General features: G+C 49.8%; 4 protein-coding genes across 4 annotated transcripts; all 4 read left to right on the plus strand.

Moving 5' to 3' along the window:
* The first annotated feature begins 355 nt into the window (after positions 1-355).
* Positions 356-4,768, plus strand: LOC126875682 (uncharacterized). The gene is made up of 2 exons (XM_050638571.1): positions 356-1,478; positions 2,016-4,768. The coding sequence occupies exons 1-2, from the start codon at positions 356-358 to the stop codon at positions 4,766-4,768; spliced, it is 3,876 nt and encodes a 1,291-aa protein (XP_050494528.1).
* Positions 4,769-4,855: 87 nt separating this feature from the next.
* LOC126875683 (uncharacterized) lies at positions 4,856-5,890 on the plus strand. The gene has a single exon (XM_050638573.1). It carries the CDS (start codon positions 4,856-4,858, stop codon positions 5,888-5,890), a length of 1,035 nt encoding a protein of 344 aa, XP_050494530.1.
* A 13,012-nt stretch (positions 5,891-18,902) lies between these two features.
* Positions 18,903-23,315, plus strand: LOC126875684 (uncharacterized). The gene is made up of 2 exons (XM_050638574.1): positions 18,903-20,025; positions 20,563-23,315. Exons 1-2 carry the CDS (start codon positions 18,903-18,905, stop codon positions 23,313-23,315), a joined length of 3,876 nt encoding a protein of 1,291 aa, XP_050494531.1.
* An 87-nt stretch (positions 23,316-23,402) lies between these two features.
* On the plus strand, positions 23,403-24,437 carry LOC126875685 (uncharacterized). The gene has a single exon (XM_050638575.1). The coding sequence runs from the start codon at positions 23,403-23,405 to the stop codon at positions 24,435-24,437; it is 1,035 nt and encodes a 344-aa protein (XP_050494532.1).
* Positions 24,438-25,995: the final 1,558 nt, after the last annotated feature.

The following is a 25,995-nucleotide window of genomic DNA, read 5'->3' on the forward strand; positions in this document are numbered from 1 at the left end:
AAATCAGGGGGTCGATCAATTCGTGGTGTCGATTGTTATAATCGTAACGGGGATTTACGACCCCCGTTGACGACTCTCCTCGCGAGTACGTCTCCCCGCGATTGGTCGAATTTACATGGTCCTTCGAGCCGGATCTCGTGCCACCAAAAAGTGCACTGACCAGTGACTATACAGTGTCGCGTGAGATCCAAGTTCCAACCACTTAGTCAACTGAGCAAGGGAACCGCCATCGGAGAGAAGCACCTCCGTCGCGCAGCATCTACACGAGCCCACGCCGCATCGTAACGATTAGCAACAGAATCCCAGATCAACGTCCATTTGATCAAGGTAAGGGCGTTCATTATCAAAATCAAACATGGCCCAAGCTGAATCAATCAGCACGTTACGGCGGAGACGAGGCGTCCTAGCCCGTCGACTTGCAACCATAAGGCGCGAACTCGATGAGTACGAAGCGTCTGGGAAGGCAAACAGAATCTTCCTAGCATCTTGCCGCAGCTCGTTCGATGAGCTTTGGAGGAGGATACTCGAGGTTCAAGAAGAGTTAGGTGTGGTAGATGAGGGGGAAGATGCGCGGGTAGATTCGTTATCGCAAGAGCATCGGGAGCTTGACATGCGGTTCCGAGAGCTCTTTGAGCAAATATCAGCAACAACCCCGTCGACTACAACAAGAGGTGAGACGTGCCGGAAACCAGAGCCGACCACCGTTCCAGAGGTCCGCGTGCCCCAATTCGACGGTGCCCTCGAGAATTGGACCTATTTCTACGACACGTTCACATCCATAGTGGACCTTAACGAAGGTTTGACGAATGTCCAAAAGTTCCAGCATCTACGCTCATCTATAACTGGACGGGCCGCACAGAGTATCCAGTCATTAGAACTCACAGAGGCCAACTATTCCATCGCGCTTGATACACTGAAGGACAAGTTCAATTGCCCCCTCCAAATCTGCATGCGCCATTGGAATCTGATGCGTAATTATCCGGAAATCAAAAGGGAAACTCCAGAGGCCCTAGAGGATTTGTTGGAAACCATCAGCGTAAATCTAAAGGCGCTCGAACATCTAAAGGAGCCCGTCACTTCAAACATAGCGATGATCGAATTGATCGCGTCGAAGTTGCCCGCGTCCAGCCTGCGTAAATGGCAACGCACACTGCCCCGCCAAAAGGTGCCATCCTATCAGCATCTGATAGACTTTCTCAAAACACGGGCGAACGGGACTCAATTCCTCTCTAAAGAGAAGGAATCAAAAGGGTCAACACACAAACACCGCAGTCAGCGAACAACCATACCGCATGGGCGAACCCTTGCTACAACCAGCAGAACGGTGGTGTGTCCGACCTGCAACGGACATCACGAGATCAGACACTGCAAAATATTCAAGGCCAAATCAGCGACCAAACGTTTTCAAATCGTGAAGAAGGCATCGTTGTGCATAAATTGCCTAGGCACAGGACATTCGCCGACACAGTGTACATCGGGTTCGTGTCGTATCTGCGGTCACCGACACCATACGTATCTACACCGCGAAAAAACCCAGGTAGATTCATGGTCGTCGAGCGGTCGATCTTCGAGCGGTCGATCGTCGAGCGGTCGATCGTCGAGCGGTCGGTCGGCAAGCGGTTGGTCGCCGAGCAGTCGGTCGTCGGACAGTCGCGCATCGAGCGGTCGGTCGTCGGGCAGTCGCGCACCGAGCGGTCGATCGTCGGGCAGTCGTTCATCACACAAGCGAGCCTCCACCGAACAATCCCCATCGGGATCATCGAAGTCGCGGTCGTCCCACAAATCGAGGCGAACATCCGATACTTCACGGAAGCATACATCTTCGGTTCCAAGAGGTACGAAAGAGCATTCCTCGTACGAGTCACGCTCAGCCCGGATCCGGAACACCACCCCAACCTCTTCATCCAAGTCCCAACCGGGGCAAAACTGACTGTCCGAGACTACGACAGCAAGGGGGATCGGACTAACAAACACATCTCCCCACACCCCTCTGCATCATGATCTGTTGGCCACAGCACAGATCAAGGTTTTGAACAAACAGGCACAACCAATCCGAGCCCGAGCCTTACTCGACACTGGGTCGAGCATGAACTTCATGACCGACAGGCTCGCGAACTCCCTCGGTATAAGGCAAAGGAGATGTGCGATCCAGATCGGAGCCCTCGACAATTTGAGCACCACGGCAAAACGTTACACCACGGCCACCATCACGTCGACGGACGGCGAGTACAAGAAGACATTGAGATTTCTTGTTATCCCGGCCATATCGATCCTCGTACCAAGCGAGCCCATCGATCCCTCGAGTCTGGGATTACCCAGAAATATTCATCTAGCCGATCCACAATTCCATTGCCCAGCCCCGATCGATGTTTTACTTAGTACCGGATCAACATTCGCGTCGCTGTGCATCGGGCAGGTCAATCTGGCACAACCAGGCGAACCTGAACTACGTCTACAAAAAACACGCTTCGGCTGGGTAATCGGGGGGAGTCCCACGTCCCAAACCGCGATAAATACGTTCCACGCAACCACAACGGCTCTGCAAGAGGACCTCGCACGGTTTTGGGAGATCGACGAGGGACAGGCCACTACTCATCTTTCGGAATCGGAACGACTATGTGAAGAACATTTCCGAAACCATGTCCGACGAACCAAGGAAGGCAGATACATCGTTGCATTACCGTTCAACGAAAAGCTTTCCTCACTAGGGTCATCGAAGGCCACTGCAATGAGCAGGCTCGCCTCTCTTCATCGCCGATTCCAACGCGACAAACAATATGAAACCGCGTATAGTGCTGTGATTCAAGAATATTTAGACTTGGGTCACATGACAAAGATCAACACGGATCACGCCACCGACCACGGATATTATTTACCACATCACGGCGTGACCAAGGAATCGAGCGACACCACCAAGCTACGGGTTGTGTTCGACGGCTCAGCTTCAAGTACCACGGGAGTGTCTCTAAACGACGCCCTTCATACGGGTCCGAAATTACAAGAAGACCTGAGGAACATCCTATTGAGATTCCGGTCATTTCAATATGTCCTTACCGGCGACATCGAGAAGATGTACCGCCAATTCCTCCTACGTCCAGAAGATCGTCCCTACCAAAAGATTCTGTGGCGTGCCGACAACGGAGAGATCGAAACTTACCGACTCAACACCGTAACGTTCGGTCTATCCGCAGCCCCGTATCTGGCCATCCGATGTCTCAAACAGTTGGCAGAGGACGAGGGACCTCGATTTCCGAGAGCAGCGCAGATCCTACGGCGAGACTTCTATGTCGACGATGCGTTGACCGGAGCCGATACGAAGGACGAAGCCCTATCAATCAGGAATGATCTCACGAGATTACTTAAGCTAGCCGGTCTAAATATCCGCAAATGGGCCTCAAACGATCGGGATCTGCTGAGAGGGCTACCTGAGGAAGACACCAAGCAGAAATTACATCTCGGTGAGTCATCCACGTTAAAAACACTCGGCGTCTTTTGGGATTCAGCCGACGATACCATACTATATTCGGTCAAGACGAACAGTGACACTTCCCGAATCACAAAGCGATCAATCAGCTCAGTCATCGCACAAATATATGATCCACTAGGATTGCTCGCGCCGGTAATCGTTCGAGCAAAAATGATTTTGCAACAAGTCTGGACATTGAAGGTAGATTGGGACGAATCCCTTCCGTCAGACGTACACACAGCATGGATCAAATACCACACCCAATTGCCGTTGTTAAATGCGGTAAGGTTCCCTCGGAAGACCATCCTAGAATCCGCAACGAAAATTGAGCTCCACGGATTCTGTGACGCTAGCGAAAGGGCATATGGGGCGTGCGTCTACGTGCGGACGACTGACCGAAAGAACAATATTTGGACTCGACTCCTCACGGCGCGGTCGAAGGTAGCGCCGCTCAAATCGCTCTCCATACCACGTCTCGAATTAAGTGGGGCACTTATTTTGACGTCCTTGATTTCGTCAATACAACAGGCCCTGACGACCAAGATATCGCGGATAGTCTACTGGACTGACTCCACCATCGTACTCCATTGGATCAGGTCTTCGCCGCACACCTTGAAAACATTTGTGGCGAATCGAGTCGCTGAGATACAGACCAAGACCAATATCTCCGACTGGCGTCATGTGCCTACCGACGATAATCCAGCGGATCTCATCTCCCGAGGCCAGACGCCCAAGGAATTCCTATGTCCGTCCATTTGGAAAAACGGGCCAAGGTGGCTCCTGCAAAGCGAAAGCTATTGGCCGGTTTGGAGCCCGATACCGGTAGTCGACCTCCCGGAGCAAAAGAAGACGATCTGTCTGAGGACGAGTGTTAACGACAACACTCTCCTCCATCGCTACTCGTCTTGGCCAAGACTAATAAGAATCGTCGCCCGGTGTCTTCGATGGAGACATAAGCAACACCGAACTGCCCATCTCACCACAGACGAACTGACCGCAGCGCACAACAGGCTAATAAAAATCTTACAATCCCAGCATTTCGCGCCTGAAATTCGGATCCTCCAAAAAAATCGAAGCGAGGACGTTGGAGGGAAACTACAGCCATTAAACCCCTTCCTCAACGAAGATGGGCTACTCCGGGTAGGAGGGCGACTAACCAACTCCGCCATACCCTTCAGCCAAAAACACCCGATCATCCTACCGAAATCCCCGGTGACAGAGCTAATTATAGAACAAGAGCACCGGAACAATCATCACACAGGGACCCAAGCTACCCTATACGCGATGAGACTGCGCTATTGACCGATCGACGGCCGTAGCCAGGTATGGCGCACTCTCAGAAGGTGCGTCCGCTGCTGCAGAGCCAACCCTCCACCAGTGGAATACTTGATGGGTGATTTGCCAGAGGCGCGTATTACCGAATCGCGGCCGTTCAGGAACGTCGGAATCGACTACTGCGGCCCATTCTACATCAAGGAGAGGAGGGACCGCAACCGACGTAAAATCAAGACGTACGCCGCCATATTCGTTTGTCTGGCGACAAAGGCGGTCCACATAGAGTTAGTCAGCGACCTAACCACCGACGCCTTCTTGGCCGCGCTACGCCGTTTCATCTCGCGGCGAGGATACTGCGCAACGATCCTCACCGACAACGGCACCAATTTCGTCGGGGCTAATCGGGAGCTGCAAGAACTCCGGACCCTATTGCAGTCCGACGACCACCAGGATAGGGTACAGAATTTTCTCGCCGACCGACAAATACAATGGCGTTTTAATCCTCCGAACTCACCACATTTTGGCGGCTTATGGGAAGCCGCAGTTAAATCGTTCAAACGCCATCTCATCCGCGTGGTCGGCACGGAGCTCCTGACCTTTGAACACCTCAACACCCTTGTGATCGAAATTGAGGCCATTCTCAATTCACGCCCACTGACTCCCACCTCATCCGATCCGAAAGATCCCCCTGTCCTCACTCCCGGTCATTTTCTAATCGGTGATACCCTAACCAGTTTACGGGAGCGTGATTTCAGGACAGTTCCATCAGGACGGCTATCCAGTTGGCAGCGCATTCACCAGATTAAGCAGCACTTCTGGAGCCGATGGTATCGAGAATACCTAAACGAGTTAACCCGCCGCAGCAAATGGGACAAGGGCAAACACAACATTCATGAAGGCACCGTAGTAATCCTCAGGGAGGACAACGTGCCCTCTATGCAGTGGCCTTTGGGCCGCGTAATCAAGGTCCATCCAGGAGCCGACGGAATCATCCGGACCGCTACCGTGCAGACGGCAACAAGCATCCTGGACCGCGGCGTCAAAAGACTGGTCCCCTTACCCATCCACCCAGATCCAGACGAGGCCGAACGCCCACACGGAGCGAAGGAGGTCACCAACGACACACCAGACTCCACAGCCAGAATTTGATCGGTGCCCTCTCAACGGGGGGAGGATGTTACGACGCCTAAAACATCTGCTCGCCAGCCCGCGCGACCGGACAACAACCGACCTGCGTAACGGCACTTCGACCCTCAATAAACCTAAGGACCCACCATAACTTTCATTTCCCTGCATTGTTTCGCCATATGTCTTCAATCCGATTGTCTTGAAGAATTGCAAGCCAAAATATGCTCGAAACACAGTCGGTTTTAGAGGTGTCCTTGGGTTTATTAGTCGCCTTTAAAACGCGGAGAAAGCGGGTATGCACCCATTAGGAAAACCCGAATAGCCCTGTAATAAAACAGGCTAGGTTTTCTCATACACACAGTCATTTACGCACCACGATGGTAGAAGACTCCCTACTCATCCCTTCGAGCAGTAGTGCAGCATGACCAATCGACACCGCGGTTCGTTACCCTCACTTTTCCTAACGAAAGTGGGACCAACGAATCCGCGTTCTTTATGCACAGGGGCACACCCACACCGAACTTTCTTCCGTATTAAACAAAAGAGCGACAAACGGTCTACCAGCTAACGCCTAACGCGACAGTCTCCCAACTAACGCCTAACGCGACGGTCTCCCAACTAACGCCTAACGCGACGGTCTACCAACTAACGCCTAACGCGGCAGTCTGCACATAGCGCGAGAGTCGCATTCTTCACGCAAATCTTTTGTAACTAAGTGCTTGGAAATATATACTTTATAATACTGTGAATCCCAGTGTTATACCAACTCAATCACCCCTCATTTTCTCAAAGGAAATCAGGGGATCGATCAATTCGTGGTGTCGATTGTTATAATCGTAACGGGGATTTACGACCCCCGTTGACGACTCTCCTCGCGAGTACGTCTCCCCGCGATTGGTCGAATTTACAAGGAATTTCAAAGTTATCGTAGACATCTAGAGACGGGTTGTTCGGAGGTCTCAAAGTTTCCAAAGAGAACGAAATTCGGCCAATCTAACTGCTCGGGTTACGTCGTTTGAATTAAAAAAAAAAATCTGCACGTTCGATTTCCAGATAAATAAAATTTTTTGAATGCGATTCGCAGCGCGAAATTCGAGCAGCGGCTATTCGATACGACAATTGCACGATATAGAAGGGGTTTCTATCGCGCGCAATGCTTGCGTAGAATCTCGACGATAGGTACGCGGTATTTGTCGACTAACTATAAATATCGAACAGTTCGACTGGCTGCGCGAAGTAGCGAGTTTCCACGCGCGAGCAATAACGTTTACAATATATTTCACGTAACGGCAAATAGCGCTAATTGTACGCCAGCGTTTTGCCACAGCGATCGTGCGATAGTCAGTGGTACGCACGGCTCGTTCGTATTCACAATCGTGAAACTTAAATTCGGATCGCGCGAATGGCGAATCGAAACAGATTGAATGCCAGATTTCGGGGGGGAAAACGATCGATCGGAGGGTATTCTGACTAATTCTCGGACTAATTCTCCGACTGATTCTCGAACGATGCCGCTCGAACGTGGACGAACCGCGTTAATGGACGATCTAATTTGCAGTTATCTGTTAATCGGTTTAAAACGCTCTATATTTAACCGGGCATTCCATTATACTTGGCTGTTTCATTCGCTAATTTATCATTTCATCTCGGCTCAGCCGGCTCATCGTCGTTCCATCAGTCGCGTCGATCGAGCGAGCGGAATTTAAATTACCCGTATAATCCTCGAGCGGTATCGCGGCTCGTTAAAATTACACCGACAGATTTATTTGCCGCGCGTTTGGCGGATGGCATGCCGATCGACCCAGCGCGCTCGCATAATTCCAAATTCGAACATCTTGTCGCGTTTTCCACGTTACGTTGAGTCGTCGAGTACGTTACGTCGTGAAATTTGAAATGCGTGGAACGCGCGTATCGCGCGTCCACGTAAGATTTGTGTTTGCCAATCGTAGCCGAACTCGACAGCAAACGCGGCGCTTCGGCGAGAGAAGAAGGGAAAAGAGGATAAAAGGAGAAGAGCGGAAAGAAGAAAATGAAAAAGAAGGGGAGCAAAACGGTGGACGGTTGGGAAATAACAGGCGGCAGAAGCGTGGTCGGCGTCGATCGTCGAGGGTAAAGCGCGAACGGGCTGTCATATTCGCAACAAAGGGCGAAAGTCAAAGTGGATCTCGGTGCGGGGCGGCGCAGCTAAGCGTTCGGGTCTGAAAGCACGTTCCAGCCTTTTGATCGCCAGGCTATTTTCTTCCGTGCGGCCTCTTTCATCGTTCCACGCTACGGATTTTCAGCTGAATTTACGCCTGACATCAGCGGTTTCCTCGTTGGTTACTAGTTGGAGTCGCCTGATAGACGAGTAGGTGCGAGGGAGCGACCGGCAATTAACTTAGCAGTCGATTCTAGCCAGTTTCGAAGTTTCGTAACCCGGCACGTTGGATCCGGTCAATCTGTTAGATCCGTGGCAGCCGAGCCGTGGGGCAGACAGGAACGAAAGGCACGTCGACGGGGCTCTCCAGTAATTTCACCGATACGTTCGACCGTCGCGCGATTAAAATCCTCTCGGAGCCCGCCATACAGTTTCTGCTAGTGGCACGAGTGGCCAACTTTACGAGGGGATAACGCTACGTGATACGAAATCGCACGGCCGAAGCTTGCCGTATCCATTCCTTTTCTATTCCGCCCGTTCTGCCTTCTGCTCCCGATCTCCCGCTAATTCGCCTTGTTTCATCGGCCGTCTCCAGCGTGGATCGAGGGACATCGGTCCTTAAACTTTTCCCCACGCTGGACAAGGTTTTCTCCTTGATAAGTACCGATTCGTTTCTACTTCGTTCCGATGTTAGCGAAACGGCTCGTTCGTTCCAATAGCAATATTATTGAGCAGTAAAATTCTTCTGCGTGTAAAAGCGGATAAAACAATTTCCCCTAGTATTTGTTTGCAAATAACAGTTTTTAGCATTTCGTTAATAAATATTTCTTGGCAACAGCATCGTATGAAATATATTAGGTTGTCCGAAAAATGTCTTTTTTCGCAAACGTCGTTTTTACAATAAAGCACCTCTGTACAAACGTGAAACCAAGTCTGTGAAATGTCTCGGTGTTTATCTCAATAGAACAAAATGGATCGTACGTAATGCGACAAAACGATATAAAGCAAATAACATTGTGCGTCTATTATTTCCTCATAAACAGAAAGAAACTTTTCGGATATCAATCAAACAACTCGTATAGCGTATCTCTTTGAAGAAAACTTGCAAAGGATCGGTTTAACGTCTTAGGTACGATTGAATTTTGTGCGGGGACGTTCCTTCGTAGGGCAGGGTTTGACGCGAACTACGCGTAAACGATACTGCACCGCAATATGTGGCGGATAATGCTGTTCTCTACGCAAGCACATTGGATAATTAAATGTTAATTTTTCTTAAAGGTACGATACATATACGTGAACTTTAATAATTTACTTTAATTATTAATAATACAATTGAGTGTGATATATTTTAAAGCAGGGCAAAGCACATACACCCACGTCACAATTTTCACATTCAAGCGAGCTAGTGCTTTTCAAATTGTTTTTCGTTTTCTATTTTCTAGCGACATTTTTAGGTTAAAAATTGTAAAATATTGTAAGGATGCGGATCGGAATATTAAAAAGAGCATCTAATAATGATATATTTATTTTAACGGAAAGCAATAATTGATATCTGACACTTGTGTATCAAAAATAGACTATATATTTTGCCTGTATGTATTGATAACACTGTTATAAAATATTGCGAGGACAAGAAAAGTGTGAAAAAAGACAAACGAAAACGTGCGTTTAGCTTAAACGGTGACCGAGTACCTCTCCAAGGTCGGTGCTGCTGATATTTAAAGGGGTCCTCTCTAAGGTCGGTGCAGCTGATATATAAAGGGGGTTCTCTCCAAGGTCGGTGCTGCTGATATTTAAAGGGGTCCTCTCTAAGGTCGGTGCAGCTGATATATAAAGGGGGTCCTCTCCAAGGTCGGTGCTGCTGGTATATAAAGGGGGGTCCGATTCCCGGCGGAGCCAGCACCATCCGACATAGACACGTAAACTAGGCAGATCAGTATAGTCGAACATTGACATTCGAAATTTTTTCCAAATCTAGTATACCATGGAGATTTTACAAAAGACAAACGATCGGTTCCGAGAAGGAGTTCCCGTCCGGGTGGTTCGAGTCGAGTCACTTACCACCATGTGGGTTCGTTTGGCTGGATGGCCGAAGATAACCCAAACACTCAATTTGAAGATGATGGAACATCCCGTGGAGTACTTGCCGAAGGCGAAAAGTTTAAGAACAGGCATGCTAGTCGCCGTGCTAGTAGATTTTAAGGAATCTAGCGCTTGGGAAAGAGCCATCCTTTTACAAAGGACCATGACTGGCTACATCGTCTTTCTAATCGATTGGGGGTTAGAGAGCGAGCAATGTCTCGATTCAATACGGCTGCTGCCCCGTAATTTGGCAAAAATGGCACCGTGGGCTAGAAAAATCGTTCTGCCAGGTGTACGAGAACAACCGATCCAAGGGAAGAGACATCGAGTGGCCCAATTCACCATGTTGAGACGGACAGGGAGCCTAGTCAACATCGATCCTTCTCCAGGAGAAGCAATAACTGCAAGGTTGCTGCTGGACCGAGAGCCGGGAGAATCCGCAAGAGATATGGCAGCATACTGGCTGGAGTTGGGATACCTCGATCCCGAATAATCGCTACTATTGCCAGACACTTTTTTTCTAAGTATAATAATTCTTGTATGTATGGTTTTGTATGTATGGTTGTATGTACAGTTTTATGTGGATATTTGTATTTTTTTTATATATATTACTACTGAATTGTATATTCTTAGTCAAGTTTGGTTTTGTATGTCTGGTTTTGTATGTATGGTTTCGTATGTATGATTGTATGTACAGTTTTATGTGGATATTTGTATTTTTCTATATATATTAGTACTGAATTGTATATTCTTAGTCAAGACTGTAGGTGAATAAAAACTAATGAAAGCATAAAAACTTGTTAACTCTCTCTTATCCTTCCTCCTCATTCACACAAGTCCTACAATACTAAATTTAATGTTCAGCTGTACGAATTGCAAGGTACATAATAAAAAAAATAGAATAAAAAGTAAAATAAAATAAAAAAAGGAATAAAAGAAATAAAATAAAATAAAATAAAAAAAAGTTAAATTTAAGATATCTTTTAAACTAATCATTTTGCAAATCAAGTACTTGTATACTCCTCTGTAGAGAATCAAAAACTACGGACCGGATCGTCCATCCAGAAAACGAGAAACCCGAGGAAAAGGAATTGCCCGTGTTGGTGTTAGGTCGCGTCCTCGTCGCTTCGCTTATCGTTGGACACACGCTGATCGCACAACGACGCCTTTTCACGGATCCCTCGTGTTTTTCCTCCCTTTTGGTTTCGTGACCCACGGAGAAAGACGCCGAGCAACGCGAATCTCGACGCGTGGCATAACGTTGTTTCGTCGGCCCGGCCTTTGACGCTGGTCGCGGAAGCGAATCGATACCTCGTCGATCGACGCGTGGTGGCGATACGCGTTGCTCTCGTCCCCCTGAGACGCGCAATTAAGAACGACGATCGAAGAACGACGGAGTATCGACGGACGAGGGGGCGGATGAATTCGTTGGATATCGTGGAGCCGGCGATTATCGCTGCCCGATTAATAACTGCGACCCTCTTCTCCGGATTTCGTAGGTTACGACGTTTAGTCGCGATATTAACGTACCTCCAAAGATTACAGGCGTAAGCCTGCTTCGATCGCTTTATCGCGAATCTTCTTACGATCTCCATCGACCGCACCCCTGCGATATTTAATCGCACGGGGGACGAGGATCGTACGAGTGCTCCTCTTTCCCTTACTTCATGACCGATCTCCCTTGAGCGATACTCGACGTCGTTGGAGTCAAGTACCTTCGGCTTTGTATCAAAGTCGGCCTTCGCGTCGGTCCGTGTCGCGGCATTTTCCACTCTGAAGGGATTCTTCGTTTCACATCGTCACGTCCTACGAAGCGTTATATGGTCGTAAGAACGACGAAACCAAGATCCAACCTTTTTATACTTATTCGTATCTAGATCTCGAGTCGGTTATTAATCGTCCGGCGGCACACAGCGCTGTTATCTCCGAATCGAGAGAGCAACGTCGAAAGAAACGGCGCAGCCGGCCGTTCTCACTTTACTCGCTCGCTCCAAGAATCCCGTGGCTCTCTTTTTCGTCCGCGGTCACCCTTTGTCCGTGAATTGGCATTAAGCCGCACCCCGATCTGTGCGCAGATCGTTTTCCACTGCGAACACTGTAAAGGGCAATTGTACGTCGAGTCGTACGCGGAAGCCTTTATCCCGCGGGTTACATTATCGCAGCCCGTGGTTTCCGTATACTCGCCCTATAGCGAGCCGCGTTAATTCCAATTTATTCGCCCTTTCGAAACGTTGCTCGAAACTTGATCCGTCTTACGTTCGCCAGTCCGTATCCTCGATACGAGAGATCGATCGACGTATTCCACGTATTCGTCTCTTTTAAGCCGCCAAAGTAGCCCCGCCAAAGTAGCGCCAAAGCCCCGATCCCTTATCATTTAATGTATATCCTATGTTTTATCGTTCTTGCATTGTTTTGTTCCTCGACGTTGCACTAATCGGAGCAGGTGCAAAGTGTTGGATAATCGATTCGAGACAATGGGATCTCGAGCGACAGGCGTCGTAAACCCAAGGACAACCATGCCCGGACAGTGTTACGGTTACGAGCGCGAAGTCTTTTAATCGTCTTTCGCTCGTAATATGGGATCGTACGCGCGTATTACGCCGATCCCGACACCGATCTCGATCGATCGCGAGATCGCCAAATTAACGCTTAAAGCGACCTTCCAATCGCTACGTTCGGATCGCGTCGTCGGCGCAGATACCGCAGTCGAGGTTGACTCCTCCTCCTTCGCTCGGCTCGTCGTTTCTTGCTGGATCGCGAGAGAAAAGGGCTGATATCCTCTGAAACGCGCGACGCGAAATCGAGTTGGACCTCGTCGCGTTCTACGTATATCGACGATCCGTCAGAGAAGAACATCGGGAATCCTCGATCGCACTCTCTCGAGCCGTCAAGCCACTCACACCCGCTTTTCGCTCGACGCGCTACCCAGAGAAAAAAACGAAAATAGAGGTAACCGATCGAGCGCGTTTGCGCTTACGCCAACGAGGAGAACGAACGAATAAATTAACGTTTCGAAGACAACTGGACGAAGACAATGGAACGAAGAGAGTCATCGGGATGTTTGAAACGCTGCGAGGATCTCTGAACTATTTCGCTTCTAACGAGTGAAAGGAAAGGAGAAGAAGCTTGCGCGCTAACTAGACGAGAGAAACAATTGGAACTTTCACGCTAAATAGGAAACGATTTTGCCTAGAATCGCAAACGAACATCGTTTCGATCCTTTAACGGGGGTTGTATCGATCGCGCGACCTGACACCTGCGATTTCAATGGCGAGAAACGAGAAGAGTTGGCGCAACTGCTCCACGAAATTTTCATAATTCTCGTTTCCAGCGTCTAGATACGCGCGACGGTGCACAACGAAGCGTGCAGGAAGAGAGCCGACAGACGGAATCGCGCCCCCCTTCCGTTTCGAAATACAGCGGGGGCGGTAGAAACGTAACAGCGAGGCAGAAACTGTCGACGAACTCGCGAAAGATCGCATCTGAGTTTTTCGACGAGCGACGCCTCTCTCTCTCTCTTTCTTTCTCTTCGCTTGGATTTTACGATGCGCCCGCGCCCTCTTCTCTCTGTCTGTCGAGAGAAGCGAGGGCAGAGAGACCGCGCTAAGTCACCTGTAATTTCCGGCCGAGAAGTAGCGGGTGGCGCCGTCCATCTTCCGCGAACGGCTTCTTAAGCCTTCTTGACCGTGGCGAGATTTTTCGGACCGCTGGTTGCTTATTTACGATGACGATCGAACTCGTTAACGCTCCGAGCACACCGTACACGCCACTCAAATTCCAAATGGCCGCTCTCCGCGGAGCAAGTTAAGCTTCATCGAGCCCGATTGAACTTTGTAGTCGCTCGTGCTCGTCTTTCGTAGCCTGTCTCTCGCATTGGGTAAATACCGCCCTTGCGATCTCTTTCCTTCTCCCGTGTACGCGGCTACGCGATAAATTTGATATTTCGTAGTAGAGCAGCGCCGATCGCGAACAGTAGCGAAGCTTTATCGCTTGCGAATGAACATCGTCTAATATTTCGGCGTAATACGGTGGCAAGATTTTTCGGCTTATGCGTTCGTAGTGGCGCTAATATTCGACGGAAGAAGGAGATGAGACGGATCTAGCACTTGCCAGCTTATTCGACCAATTCGAATCGTATCCGACAAAGGAGATGACCATCGCAATCGACTCCCCGAAAGATACGCAGATGGGAGAAGGCCGAACCCAGTTCTTTACGTTCTTTCGTCTTTAAACGAAAGTTGTCTGAAAGTGATTAGGTTTCTCGTCGTTTAAAGATTCGAGACCCCTCGCTAGAAAAACGAATTGAACGCGAATGACACCGTTCGAAAGATTCGTCTTTACGAGGCAAGAAACGCCTGGCGTCGGTTTACAAGGATATCGAACTGGGTCAATTATCGTCGGTGTGTCCAGAGGAGCGAAGGTATTTACCGGGCGAGCTGGGTCGATCGCTCGGTTCAATAAAATTGTCGTTAAGGGAGAGATAGCGAGGTGTAGGCGAGTCGGTGACGTGGCACATAGCCAGTCGGTGTGTTACTACGAAATTACGAAGCAATTTCGCAGGAAATATATTGGGAAATGATTTCGACGCCGACATCGAAAGTATCTATTACACGACTAACGTTACCGTTACACGAGACCAAGCTTGTACGGATTATAACGAAGAGGTTGATGTCGCGTTGAGCCTGTATCGTCGGACACCTGCCACGAGCAGATTGACGTAAGCAGGCCAACGTCGATTATAGGAGATTTTATTATCGGCGGTCACACAGATTTTCCTACGAATCGTCGGTCTCGTATTTGCGATTTCGTAGGTATCCTGCCGAGGAGGACAGCCAATTTAAGGACAAGCATATTGGCTTCGAATCGAGGCGAGAATTCGTTCGGCCCGAATTTGCTTCGAATTTGCTTCGAATTTGCTTCGAATTCGCTTCGACGATGATTTTCTATCAAATTATTCGTGTCGTTCGTATTCGAGTTCCTTTCCCGACGTTCCGCGCAGCGAAATTGAAAGGGACGATCTGAAAAAAGCAGAGTAAACTGGAGTAGCTTTGACCTGTATACCAGGTCCAAAAAGTAATTTAAACGTTTCGGTATAGTTACATGTTTAATTAAGGAACGGTTAACCGGAAAATCTTTGTAATTGAAAAGCATTGAATTCCGAGTAAAGTTGGCGAGCAGATTTCAGCTCGTTGATGGGTCTTAAACGAGGTCGAAAATTCCACTAACGGCTATCTTGGAACACTCGATGAAAAGGATCCGTGGAGTAATGATTTTCCACAAACTTTTTTCGGCGTGTCCCTCGTACACGATGACGTAAAGCGACCAACCATAGTGATCAACTCAAATACGGCGGAAGAAGAGAAAGAAAAAGAAAAGTATCGTGAAGAAAAGGTAATACCATCGTAACCGTCGTAAATCGTTGGCAGTTGTCGCGTGTCGATGGTACGTTGATCGGGTCGGTTGTACGCGAAAGCTCTTTATCGACGAACTCGATAAAACTTTCACATCCGGCGATCGCTAAGCAATTTAAGTTTAGCGGAAAATCCATTTCTCTGGCGAAGAAAAGAGTGCGAGCTAGCGGCGCGTGGATAATATTAACTAATTTATATCCCGGGATTTAATAACCTGGCGACGTTGGGCCGGAGTACAGAGGCTCTCAATTACAGTCGGAACAGCGTCGTTAATACAAAAGGAGGCTCTTACGGTCGATAGATGGCGGCCCTTATCGTTGGCTCTCTGCCACCAGCAGGTTTCAGCGACGCTGCCTCGACATATCGATACAACACCCCCATTGGGTGAAACGACAGCGGGCTGGCTGCTGGTTTTTCGCTACGGTCGGACCCGCGCTCCCTGTCGCGAAATGCTTTTGCGTCACGATGGTTTCGCGTCGGTTGTTTGCGCGCCGTTTCGTTACATTCCTATGACTATAATGCTTGGTTACGAGTCGAAAATCGTTTCGTTTCCCGCTGATCTTTGCACGAGTACGAATTTTTCTATTTTTCGACAGTGGATTTTTTTTACAAGTTTCCATACGCGAACATTCGTTGATTTATGCAACGTCGTATACGTATTGTCGTTGCTTGCACGCTGGTTTGCTGAACAGCGTGACGTTTTTTCCATCGCTGGAATCGCACAGACGCGTAAAGCGAAGGCCACCTTGGTATTAGGTATTCTCTTTGAGAAACGTGCAAGCAGAATAGGAGAAAAACGGCACGAGACGCGTTGCAAGGCGCGCGTTGATATACTTGTACGTATAGCCAGAAGCGGAAGGAGTTTTCGCGGAGACTCGAGTTTCCAAGACTGACCGTGGCACTCGCCGCGTCTATTTCGCAGGATCGTTTTATTTTAGAAAAACCGGTCTCGCCGTTCTCTCCAGTCGGCGCCCGTAACTTTTCGTAAACTATGTTGCCAAATTGCTGGCGAAGAGATGGAAACACGGGCGGCTGGATAGCGCCGTCCACGGGTAAATTTTGTAAGAAATAAATTTATTAACAGGAGTCGGCCAGATTTCTTCCGCGCACCGATTCTGCGTCGCCAGTGCGAATTTCCGCGAAATTTTTCACGCGTGTGTATAAAAGGACGACACAGGATGAAACCGGGCCGCGTATTTCGCGTAACGTTATTTGCTCGCCGTAGGGTACTTGCAAACAAACGCGTATTTGCCCGTTCATTACATTCGTTTGGCAACAACGTTGCCGTTGCCGTTCTTCCCCCCCCCCCCCCCCCCCCCGCCATCATCAGCGCATGGTTTTTCACGTGTTTATCACTGGCGATCTACGTTCCGCGTTGATTAATTTTTCAGCAGAAATTCAGCGACCGTTCCGAGGCAGGCCGCTCGAATATTCGCTGGTTTAGCTCGGGCGAACGCCGAAGATTCGTTTCTGCCGAGCTGCAACGGCAAACAGGTCGTTAAGCCTTTAAGTTCAGGCCTCGAGTGTACAGAGCAAACTCACGGCTGTTCGCTCGCCGCGCGTTCCAATGGCAACGACGATCGGCAACGCAGCGATTGGGCATCGCGACAACGCGCGCCGAAACTTGGATCGGCCAGACCAACCACTGCGAAAGAAATTCTCTTTCCGTAGGATTCTCGAGAGGGGTCGGATTTCGATCGCAATCGCTATCCCAAATTGCGCGTCACTGGTTTACAAACGGTTCGAACGTAACAGCAGCTAGCTGTAAAATCGACGACTTGAAATCCGCTGGGGCGTCGAGGGGCATGCCTCGACGTCCCCAAAGGCTAATTAGTTTATTTTCGCACGACGGTGGGGCGATGCCCCGGTTAGCGAAACTCCCTTTCCGAATCGTTGATCAGTGTACGTAATATTATACGACGGGTTATTTACCGAGGTTACGACGCTCGCTCGATCGCAGTAGCTTCGGCGCACGCGAGCATCGCGACGCTCGGGGCTCGGGGCTCGTGGCTCGCGTGCCGCTCAAATTAATCAACAGTCAACCTTTTGATCTTTCTTCTCGCGTCCCGATGCATTCGCCGATATTAAAATCGGAAAATTTCCATTTCCATCCGCTTTCCGCGGCTCCACCAACTTTATTAATGTCTCGTGTTACAAACCGTTCGTCCGATTTGCTCTACCATCGAATCCCTCTTTCATCTATCTCTTCGAATTCGACGCTGAATTTGTATTTTCATGCGGATTACGCGGTCCAGGGAATTTTGGTCGTTCCGGTTTTTACTTATTAATTGGAATTTAGGAATGTTACGACGCCTAAAGCATCTGCTCGCCAGCCCGCGCGACCGGACAACAACCGACCTGCGTAACGGCACTTCGACCCTCAATAAACCTAAGGACCCACCATAACTTTCATTTCCCTGCATTGTTTCGCCATATGTCTTCAATCCGATTGTCTTGAAGAATTGCAAGCCAAAATATGCTCGAAACACAGTCGGTTTTAGAGGTGTCCTTGGGTTCATTAGTCGCCTTTAAAACACGGAGAAAGCGGGTATGCACCCATTAGGAAAACCCGAATAGCCCTGTAATAAAACAGGCTAGGTTTTCTCATACACACAGTCATTTACGCACCACGATGGTAGAAGACTCCCTACTCATCCCTTCGAGCAGTAGTGCAGCATGACCAATCGACACCGCGGTTCGTTACCCTCACTTTTCCTAACGAAAGTGGGACCAACGAATCCGCGTTCTTTATGCACAGGGGCACACCCACACCGAACTTTCTTCCGTATTAAACAAAAGAGCGACAAACGGTCTACCAGCTAACGCCTAACGCGACAGTCTCCCAACTAACGCCTAACGCGACGGTCTCCCAACTAACGCCTAACGCGACGGTCTACCAACTAACGCCTAACGCGGCAGTCTGCACATAGCGCGAGAGTCGCATTCTTCACGCAAATCTTTTGTAACTAAGTGCTTGGAAATATATACTTTATAATACTGTGAATCCCAGTGTTATACCAACTCAATCACCCCTCATTATCTCAAAGGAAATCAGGGGGTCGATCAATTCGTGGTGTCGATTGTTATAATCGTAACGGGGATTTACGACCCCCGTTGACGACTCTCCTCGCGAGTACGTCTCCCCGCGATTGGTCGAATTTACATGGTCCTTCGAGCCGGATCTCGTGCCACCAAAAAGTGCACTGACCAGTGACTATACAGTGTCGCGTGAGATCCAAGTTCCAACCACTTAGTCAACTGAGCAAGGGAACCGCCATCGGAGAGAAGCACCTCCGTCGCGCAGCATCTACACGAGCCCACGCCGCATCGTAACGATTAGCAACAGAATCCCAGATCAACGTCCATTTGATCAAGGTAAGGGCGTTCATTATCAAAATCAAACATGGCCCAAGCTGAATCAATCAGCACGTTACGGCGGAGACGAGGCGTCCTAGCCCGTCGACTTGCAACCATAAGGCGCGAACTCGATGAGTACGAAGCGTCTGGGAAGGCAAACAGAATCTTCCTAGCATCTTGCCGCAGCTCGTTCGATGAGCTTTGGAGGAGGATACTCGAGGTTCAAGAAGAGTTAGGTGTGGTAGATGAGGGGGAAGATGCGCGGGTAGATTCGTTATCGCAAGAGCATCGGGAGCTTGACATGCGGTTCCGAGAGCTCTTTGAGCAAATATCAGCAACAACCCCGTCGACTACAACAAGAGGTGAGACGTGCCGGAAACCAGAGCCGACCACCGTTCCAGAGGTCCGCGTGCCCCAATTCGACGGTGCCCTCGAGAATTGGACCTATTTCTACGACACGTTCACATCCATAGTGGACCTTAACGAAGGTTTGACGAATGTCCAAAAGTTCCAGCATCTACGCTCATCTATAACTGGACGGGCCGCACAGAGTATCCAGTCATTAGAACTCACAGAGGCCAACTATTCCATCGCGCTTGATACACTGAAGGACAAGTTCAATTGCCCCCTCCAAATCTGCATGCGCCATTGGAATCTGATGCGTAATTATCCGGAAATCAAAAGGGAAACTCCAGAGGCCCTAGAGGATTTGTTGGAAACCATCAGCGTAAATCTAAAGGCGCTCGAACATCTAAAGGAGCCCGTCACTTCAAACATAGCGATGATCGAATTGATCGCGTCGAAGTTGCCCGCGTCCAGCCTGCGTAAATGGCAACGCACACTGCCCCGCCAAAAGGTGCCATCCTATCAGCATCTGATAGACTTTCTCAAAACACGGGCGAACGGGACTCAATTCCTCTCTAAAGAGAAGGAATCAAAAGGGTCAACACACAAACACCGCAGTCAGCGAACAACCATACCGCATGGGCGAACCCTTGCTACAACCAGCAGAACGGTGGTGTGTCCGACCTGCAACGGACATCACGAGATCAGACACTGCAAAATATTCAAGGCCAAATCAGCGACCAAACGTTTTCAAATCGTGAAGAAGGCATCGTTGTGCATAAATTGCCTAGGCACAGGACATTCGCCGACACAGTGTACATCGGGTTCGTGTCGTATCTGCGGTCACCGACACCATACGTATCTACACCGCGAAAAAACCCAGGTAGATTCATGGTCGTCGAGCGGTCGATCTTCGAGCGGTCGATCGTCGAGCGGTCGATCGTCGAGCGGTCGGTCGGCAAGCGGTTGGTCGCCGAGCAGTCGGTCGTCGGACAGTCGCGCATCGAGCGGTCGGTCGTCGGGCAGTCGCGCACCGAGCGGTCGATCGTCGGGCAGTCGTTCATCACACAAGCGAGCCTCCACCGAACAATCCCCATCGGGATCATCGAAGTCGCGGTCGTCCCACAAATCGAGGCGAACATCCGATACTTCACGGAAGCATACATCTTCGGTTCCAAGAGGTACGAAAGAGCATTCCTCGTACGAGTCACGCTCAGCCCGGATCCGGAACACCACCCCAACCTCTTCATCCAAGTCCCAACCGGGGCAAAACTGACTGTCCGAGACTACGACAGCAAGGGGGATCGGACTAACAAACACATCTCCCCACACCCCTCTGCATCATGATCTGTTGGCCACAGCACAGATCAAGGTTTTGAACAAACAGGCACAACCAATCCGAGCCCGAGCCTTACTCGACACTGGGTCGAGCATGAACTTCATGACCGACAGGCTCGCGAACTCCCTCGGTATAAGGCAAAGGAGATGTGCGATCCAGATCGGAGCCCTCGACAATTTGAGCACCACGGCAAAACGTTACACCACGGCCACCATCACGTCGACGGACGGCGAGTACAAGAAGACATTGAGATTTCTTGTTATCCCGGCCATATCGATCCTCGTACCAAGCGAGCCCATCGATCCCTCGAGTCTGGGATTACCCAGAAATATTCATCTAGCCGATCCACAATTCCATTGCCCAGCCCCGATCGATGTTTTACTTAGTACCGGATCAACATTCGCGTCGCTGTGCATCGGGCAGGTCAATCTGGCACAACCAGGCGAACCTGAACTACGTCTACAAAAAACACGCTTCGGCTGGGTAATCGGGGGGAGTCCCACGTCCCAAACCGCGATAAATACGTTCCACGCAACCACAACGGCTCTGCAAGAGGACCTCGCACGGTTTTGGGAGATCGACGAGGGACAGGCCACTACTCATCTTTCGGAATCGGAACGACTATGTGAAGAACATTTCCGAAACCATGTCCGACGAACCAAGGAAGGCAGATACATCGTTGCATTACCGTTCAACGAAAAGCTTTCCTCACTAGGGTCATCGAAGGCCACTGCAATGAGCAGGCTCGCCTCTCTTCATCGCCGATTCCAACGCGACAAACAATATGAAACCGCGTATAGTGCTGTGATTCAAGAATATTTAGACTTGGGTCACATGACAAAGATCAACACGGATCACGCCACCGACCACGGATATTATTTACCACATCACGGCGTGACCAAGGAATCGAGCGACACCACCAAGCTACGGGTTGTGTTCGACGGCTCAGCTTCAAGTACCACGGGAGTGTCTCTAAACGACGCCCTTCATACGGGTCCGAAATTACAAGAAGACCTGAGGAACATCCTATTGAGATTCCGGTCATTTCAATATGTCCTTACCGGCGACATCGAGAAGATGTACCGCCAATTCCTCCTACGTCCAGAAGATCGTCCCCACCAAAAGATTCTGTGGCGTGCCGACAACGGAGAGATCGAAACTTACCGACTCAACACCGTAACGTTCGGTCTATCCGCAGCCCCGTATCTGGCCATCCGATGTCTCAAACAGTTGGCAGAGGACGAGGGACCTCGATTTCCGAGAGCAGCGCAGATCCTACGGCGAGACTTCTATGTCGACGATGCGTTGACCGGAGCCGATACGAAGGACGAAGCCCTATCAATCAGGAATGATCTCACGAGATTACTTAAGCTAGCCGGTCTAAATATCCGCAAATGGGCCTCAAACGATCGGGATCTGCTGAGAGGGCTACCTGAGGAAGACACCAAGCAGAAATTACATCTCGGTGAGTCATCCACGTTAAAAACACTCGGCGTCTTTTGGGATTCAGCCGACGATACCATACTATATTCGGTCAAGACGAACAGTGACACTTCCCGAATCACAAAGCGATCAATCAGCTCAGTCATCGCACAAATATATGATCCACTAGGATTGCTCGCGCCGGTAATCGTTCGAGCAAAAATGATTTTGCAACAAGTCTGGACATTGAAGGTAGATTGGGACGAATCCCTTCCGTCAGACGTACACACAGCATGGATCAAATACCACACCCAATTGCCGTTGTTAAATGCGGTAAGGTTCCCTCGGAAGACCATCCTAGAATCCGCAACGAAAATTGAGCTCCACGGATTCTGTGACGCTAGCGAAAGGGCATATGGGGCGTGCGTCTACGTGCGGACGACTGACCGAAAGAACAATATTTGGACTCGACTCCTCACGGCGCGGTCGAAGGTAGCGCCGCTCAAATCGCTCTCCATACCACGTCTCGAATTAAGTGGGGCACTTATTTTGACGTCCTTGATTTCGTCAATACAACAGGCCCTGACGACCAAGATATCGCGGATAGTCTACTGGACTGACTCCACCATCGTACTCCATTGGATCAGGTCTTCGCCGCACACCTTGAAAACATTTGTGGCGAATCGAGTCGCTGAGATACAGACCAAGACCAATATCTCCGACTGGCGTCATGTGCCTACCGACGATAATCCAGCGGATCTCATCTCCCGAGGCCAGACGCCCAAGGAATTCCTATGTCCGTCCATTTGGAAAAACGGGCCAAGGTGGCTCCTGCAAAGCGAAAGCTATTGGCCGGTTTGGAGCCCGATACCGGTAGTCGACCTCCCGGAGCAAAAGAAGACGATCTGTCTGAGGACGAGTGTTAACGACAACACTCTCCTCCATCGCTACTCGTCTTGGCCAAGACTAATAAGAATCGTCGCCCGGTGTCTTCGATGGAGACATAAGCAACACCGAACTGCCCATCTCACCACAGACGAACTGACCGCAGCGCACAACAGGCTAATAAAAATCTTACAATCCCAGCATTTCGCGCCTGAAATTCGGATCCTCCAAAAAAATCGAAGCGAGGACGTTGGAGGGAAACTACAGCCATTAAACCCCTTCCTCGACGAAGATGGGCTACTCCGGGTAGGAGGGCGACTAACCAACTCCGCCATACCCTTCAGCCAAAAACACCCGATCATCCTACCGAAATCCCCGGTGACAGAGCTAATTATAGAACAAGAGCACCGGAACAATCATCACACAGGGACCCAAGCTACCCTATACGCGATGAGACTGCGCTATTGACCGATCGACGGCCGTAGCCAGGTATGGCGCACTCTCAGAAGGTGCGTCCGCTGCTGCAGAGCCAACCCTCCACCAGTGGAATACTTGATGGGTGATTTGCCAGAGGCGCGTATTACCGAATCGCGGCCGTTCAGGAACGTCGGAATCGACTACTGCGGCCCATTCTACATCAAGGAGAGGAGGGACCGCAACCGACGTAAAATCAAGACGTACGCCGCCATATTCGTTTGTCTGGCGACAAAGGCGGTCCACATAGAGTTAGTCAGCGACCTAACCACCGACGCCTTCTTGGCCGCGCTACGCCGTTTCATCTCGCGGCGAGGATACTGCGCAACGATCCTCACCGACAACGGCACCAATTTCGTCGGGGCTAATCGGGAGCTGCAAGAACTCCGGACCCTATTGCAGTCCGACGACCACCAGGATAGGGTACAGAATTTTCTCGCCGACCGACAAATACAATGGCGTTTTAATCCTCCGAACTCACCACATTTTGGCGGCTTATGGGAAGCCGCAGTTAAATCGTTCAAACGCCATCTCATCCGCGTGGTCGGCACGGAGCTCCTGACCTTTGAACACCTCAACACCCTTGTGATCGAAATTGAGGCCATTCTCAATTCACGCCCACTGACTCCCATCTCATCCGATCCGAAAGATCCCCCTGTCCTCACTCCCGGTCATTTTCTAATCGGTGATACCCTAACCAGTTTACGGGAGCGTGATTTCAGGACAGTTCCATCAGGACGGCTATCCAGTTGGCAGCGCATTCACCAGATTAAGCAGCACTTCTGGAGCCGATGGTATCGAGAATACCTAAACGAGTTAACCCGCCGCAGCAAATGGGACAAGGGCAAACACAACATTCATGAAGGCACCGTAGTAATCCTCAGGGAGGACAACGTGCCCTCTATGCAGTGGCCTTTGGGCCGCGTAATCAAGGTCCATCCAGGAGCCGACGGAATCATCCGGACCGCTACCGTGCAGACGGCAACAAGCATCCTGGACCGCGGCGTCAAAAGACTGGTCCCCTTACCCATCCACCCAGATCCAGACGAGGCCGAACGCCCACACGGAGCGAAGGAGGTCACCAACGACACACCAGACTCCACAGCCAGAATTTGATCGGTGCCCTCTCAACGGGGGGAGGATGTTACGACGCCTAAAACATCTGCTCGCCAGCCCGCGCGACCGGACAACAACCGACCTGCGTAACGGCACTTCGACCCTCAATAAACCTAAGGACCCACCATAACTTTCATTTCCCTGCATTGTTTCGCCATATGTCTTCAATCCGATTGTCTTGAAGAATTGCAAGCCAAAATATGCTCGAAACACAGTCGGTTTTAGAGGTGTCCTTGGGTTTATTAGTCGCCTTTAAAACGCGGAGAAAGCGGGTATGCACCCATTAGGAAAACCCGAATAGCCCTGTAATAAAACAGGCTAGGTTTTCTCATACACACAGTCATTTACGCACCACGATGGTAGAAGACTCCCTACTCATCCCTTCGAGCAGTAGTGCAGCATGACCAATCGACACCGCGGTTCGTTACCCTCACTTTTCCTAACGAAAGTGGGACCAACGAATCCGCGTTCTTTATGCACAGGGGCACACCCACACCGAACTTTCTTCCGTATTAAACAAAAGAGCGACAAACGGTCTACCAGCTAACGCCTAACGCGACAGTCTCCCAACTAACGCCTAACGCGACGGTCTCCCAACTAACGCCTAACGCGACGGTCTACCAACTAACGCCTAACGCGGCAGTCTGCACATAGCGCGAGAGTCGCATTCTTCACGCAAATCTTTTGTAACTAAGTGCTTGGAAATATATACTTTATAATACTGTGAATCCCAGTGTTATACCAACTCAATCACCCCTCATTTTCTCAAAGGAAATCAGGGGATCGATCAATTCGTGGTGTCGATTGTTATAATCGTAACGGGGATTTACGACCCCCGTTGACGACTCTCCTCGCGAGTACGTCTTCCCGCGATTGGTCGAATTTACAAGGAATTTCAAAGTTATCGTAGACATCTAGAGACGGGTTGTTCGGAGGTCTCAAAGTTTCCAAAGAGAACGAAATTCGGCCAATCTAACTGCTCGGGTTACGTCGTTTGAATTAAAAAAAAAATCTGCACGTTCGATTTCCAGATAAATAAAATTTTTTGAATGCGATTCGCAGCGCGAAATTCGAGCAGCGGCTATTCGATACGACAATTGCACGATATAGAAGGGGTTTCTATCGCGCGCAATGCTTGCGTAGAATCTCGACGATAGGTACGCGGTATTTGTCGACTAACTATAAATATCGAACAGTTCGACTGGCTGCGCGAAGTAGCGAGTTTCCACGCGCGAGCAATAACGTTTACAATATATTTCACGTAACGGCAAATAGCGCTAATTGTACGCCAGCGTTTTGCCACAGCGATCGTGCGATAGTCAGTGGTACGCACGGCTCGTTCGTATTCACAATCGTGAAACTTAAATTCGGATCGCGCGAATGGCGAATCGAAACAGATTGAATGCCAGATTTCGGGGGGGAAAACGATCGATCGGAGGGTATTCTGACTAATTCTCGGACTAATTCTCCGACTGATTCTCGAACGATGCCGCTCGAACGTGGACGAACCGCGTTAATGGACGATCTAATTTGCAGTTATCTGTTAATCGGTTTAAAA

Source organism: Bombus huntii, unplaced genomic scaffold (genome assembly GCF_024542735.1).
Source record: "Bombus huntii isolate Logan2020A unplaced genomic scaffold, iyBomHunt1.1 ctg00000052.1, whole genome shotgun sequence".
NCBI lineage: Eukaryota > Metazoa > Arthropoda > Insecta > Hymenoptera > Apidae > Bombus > Bombus huntii.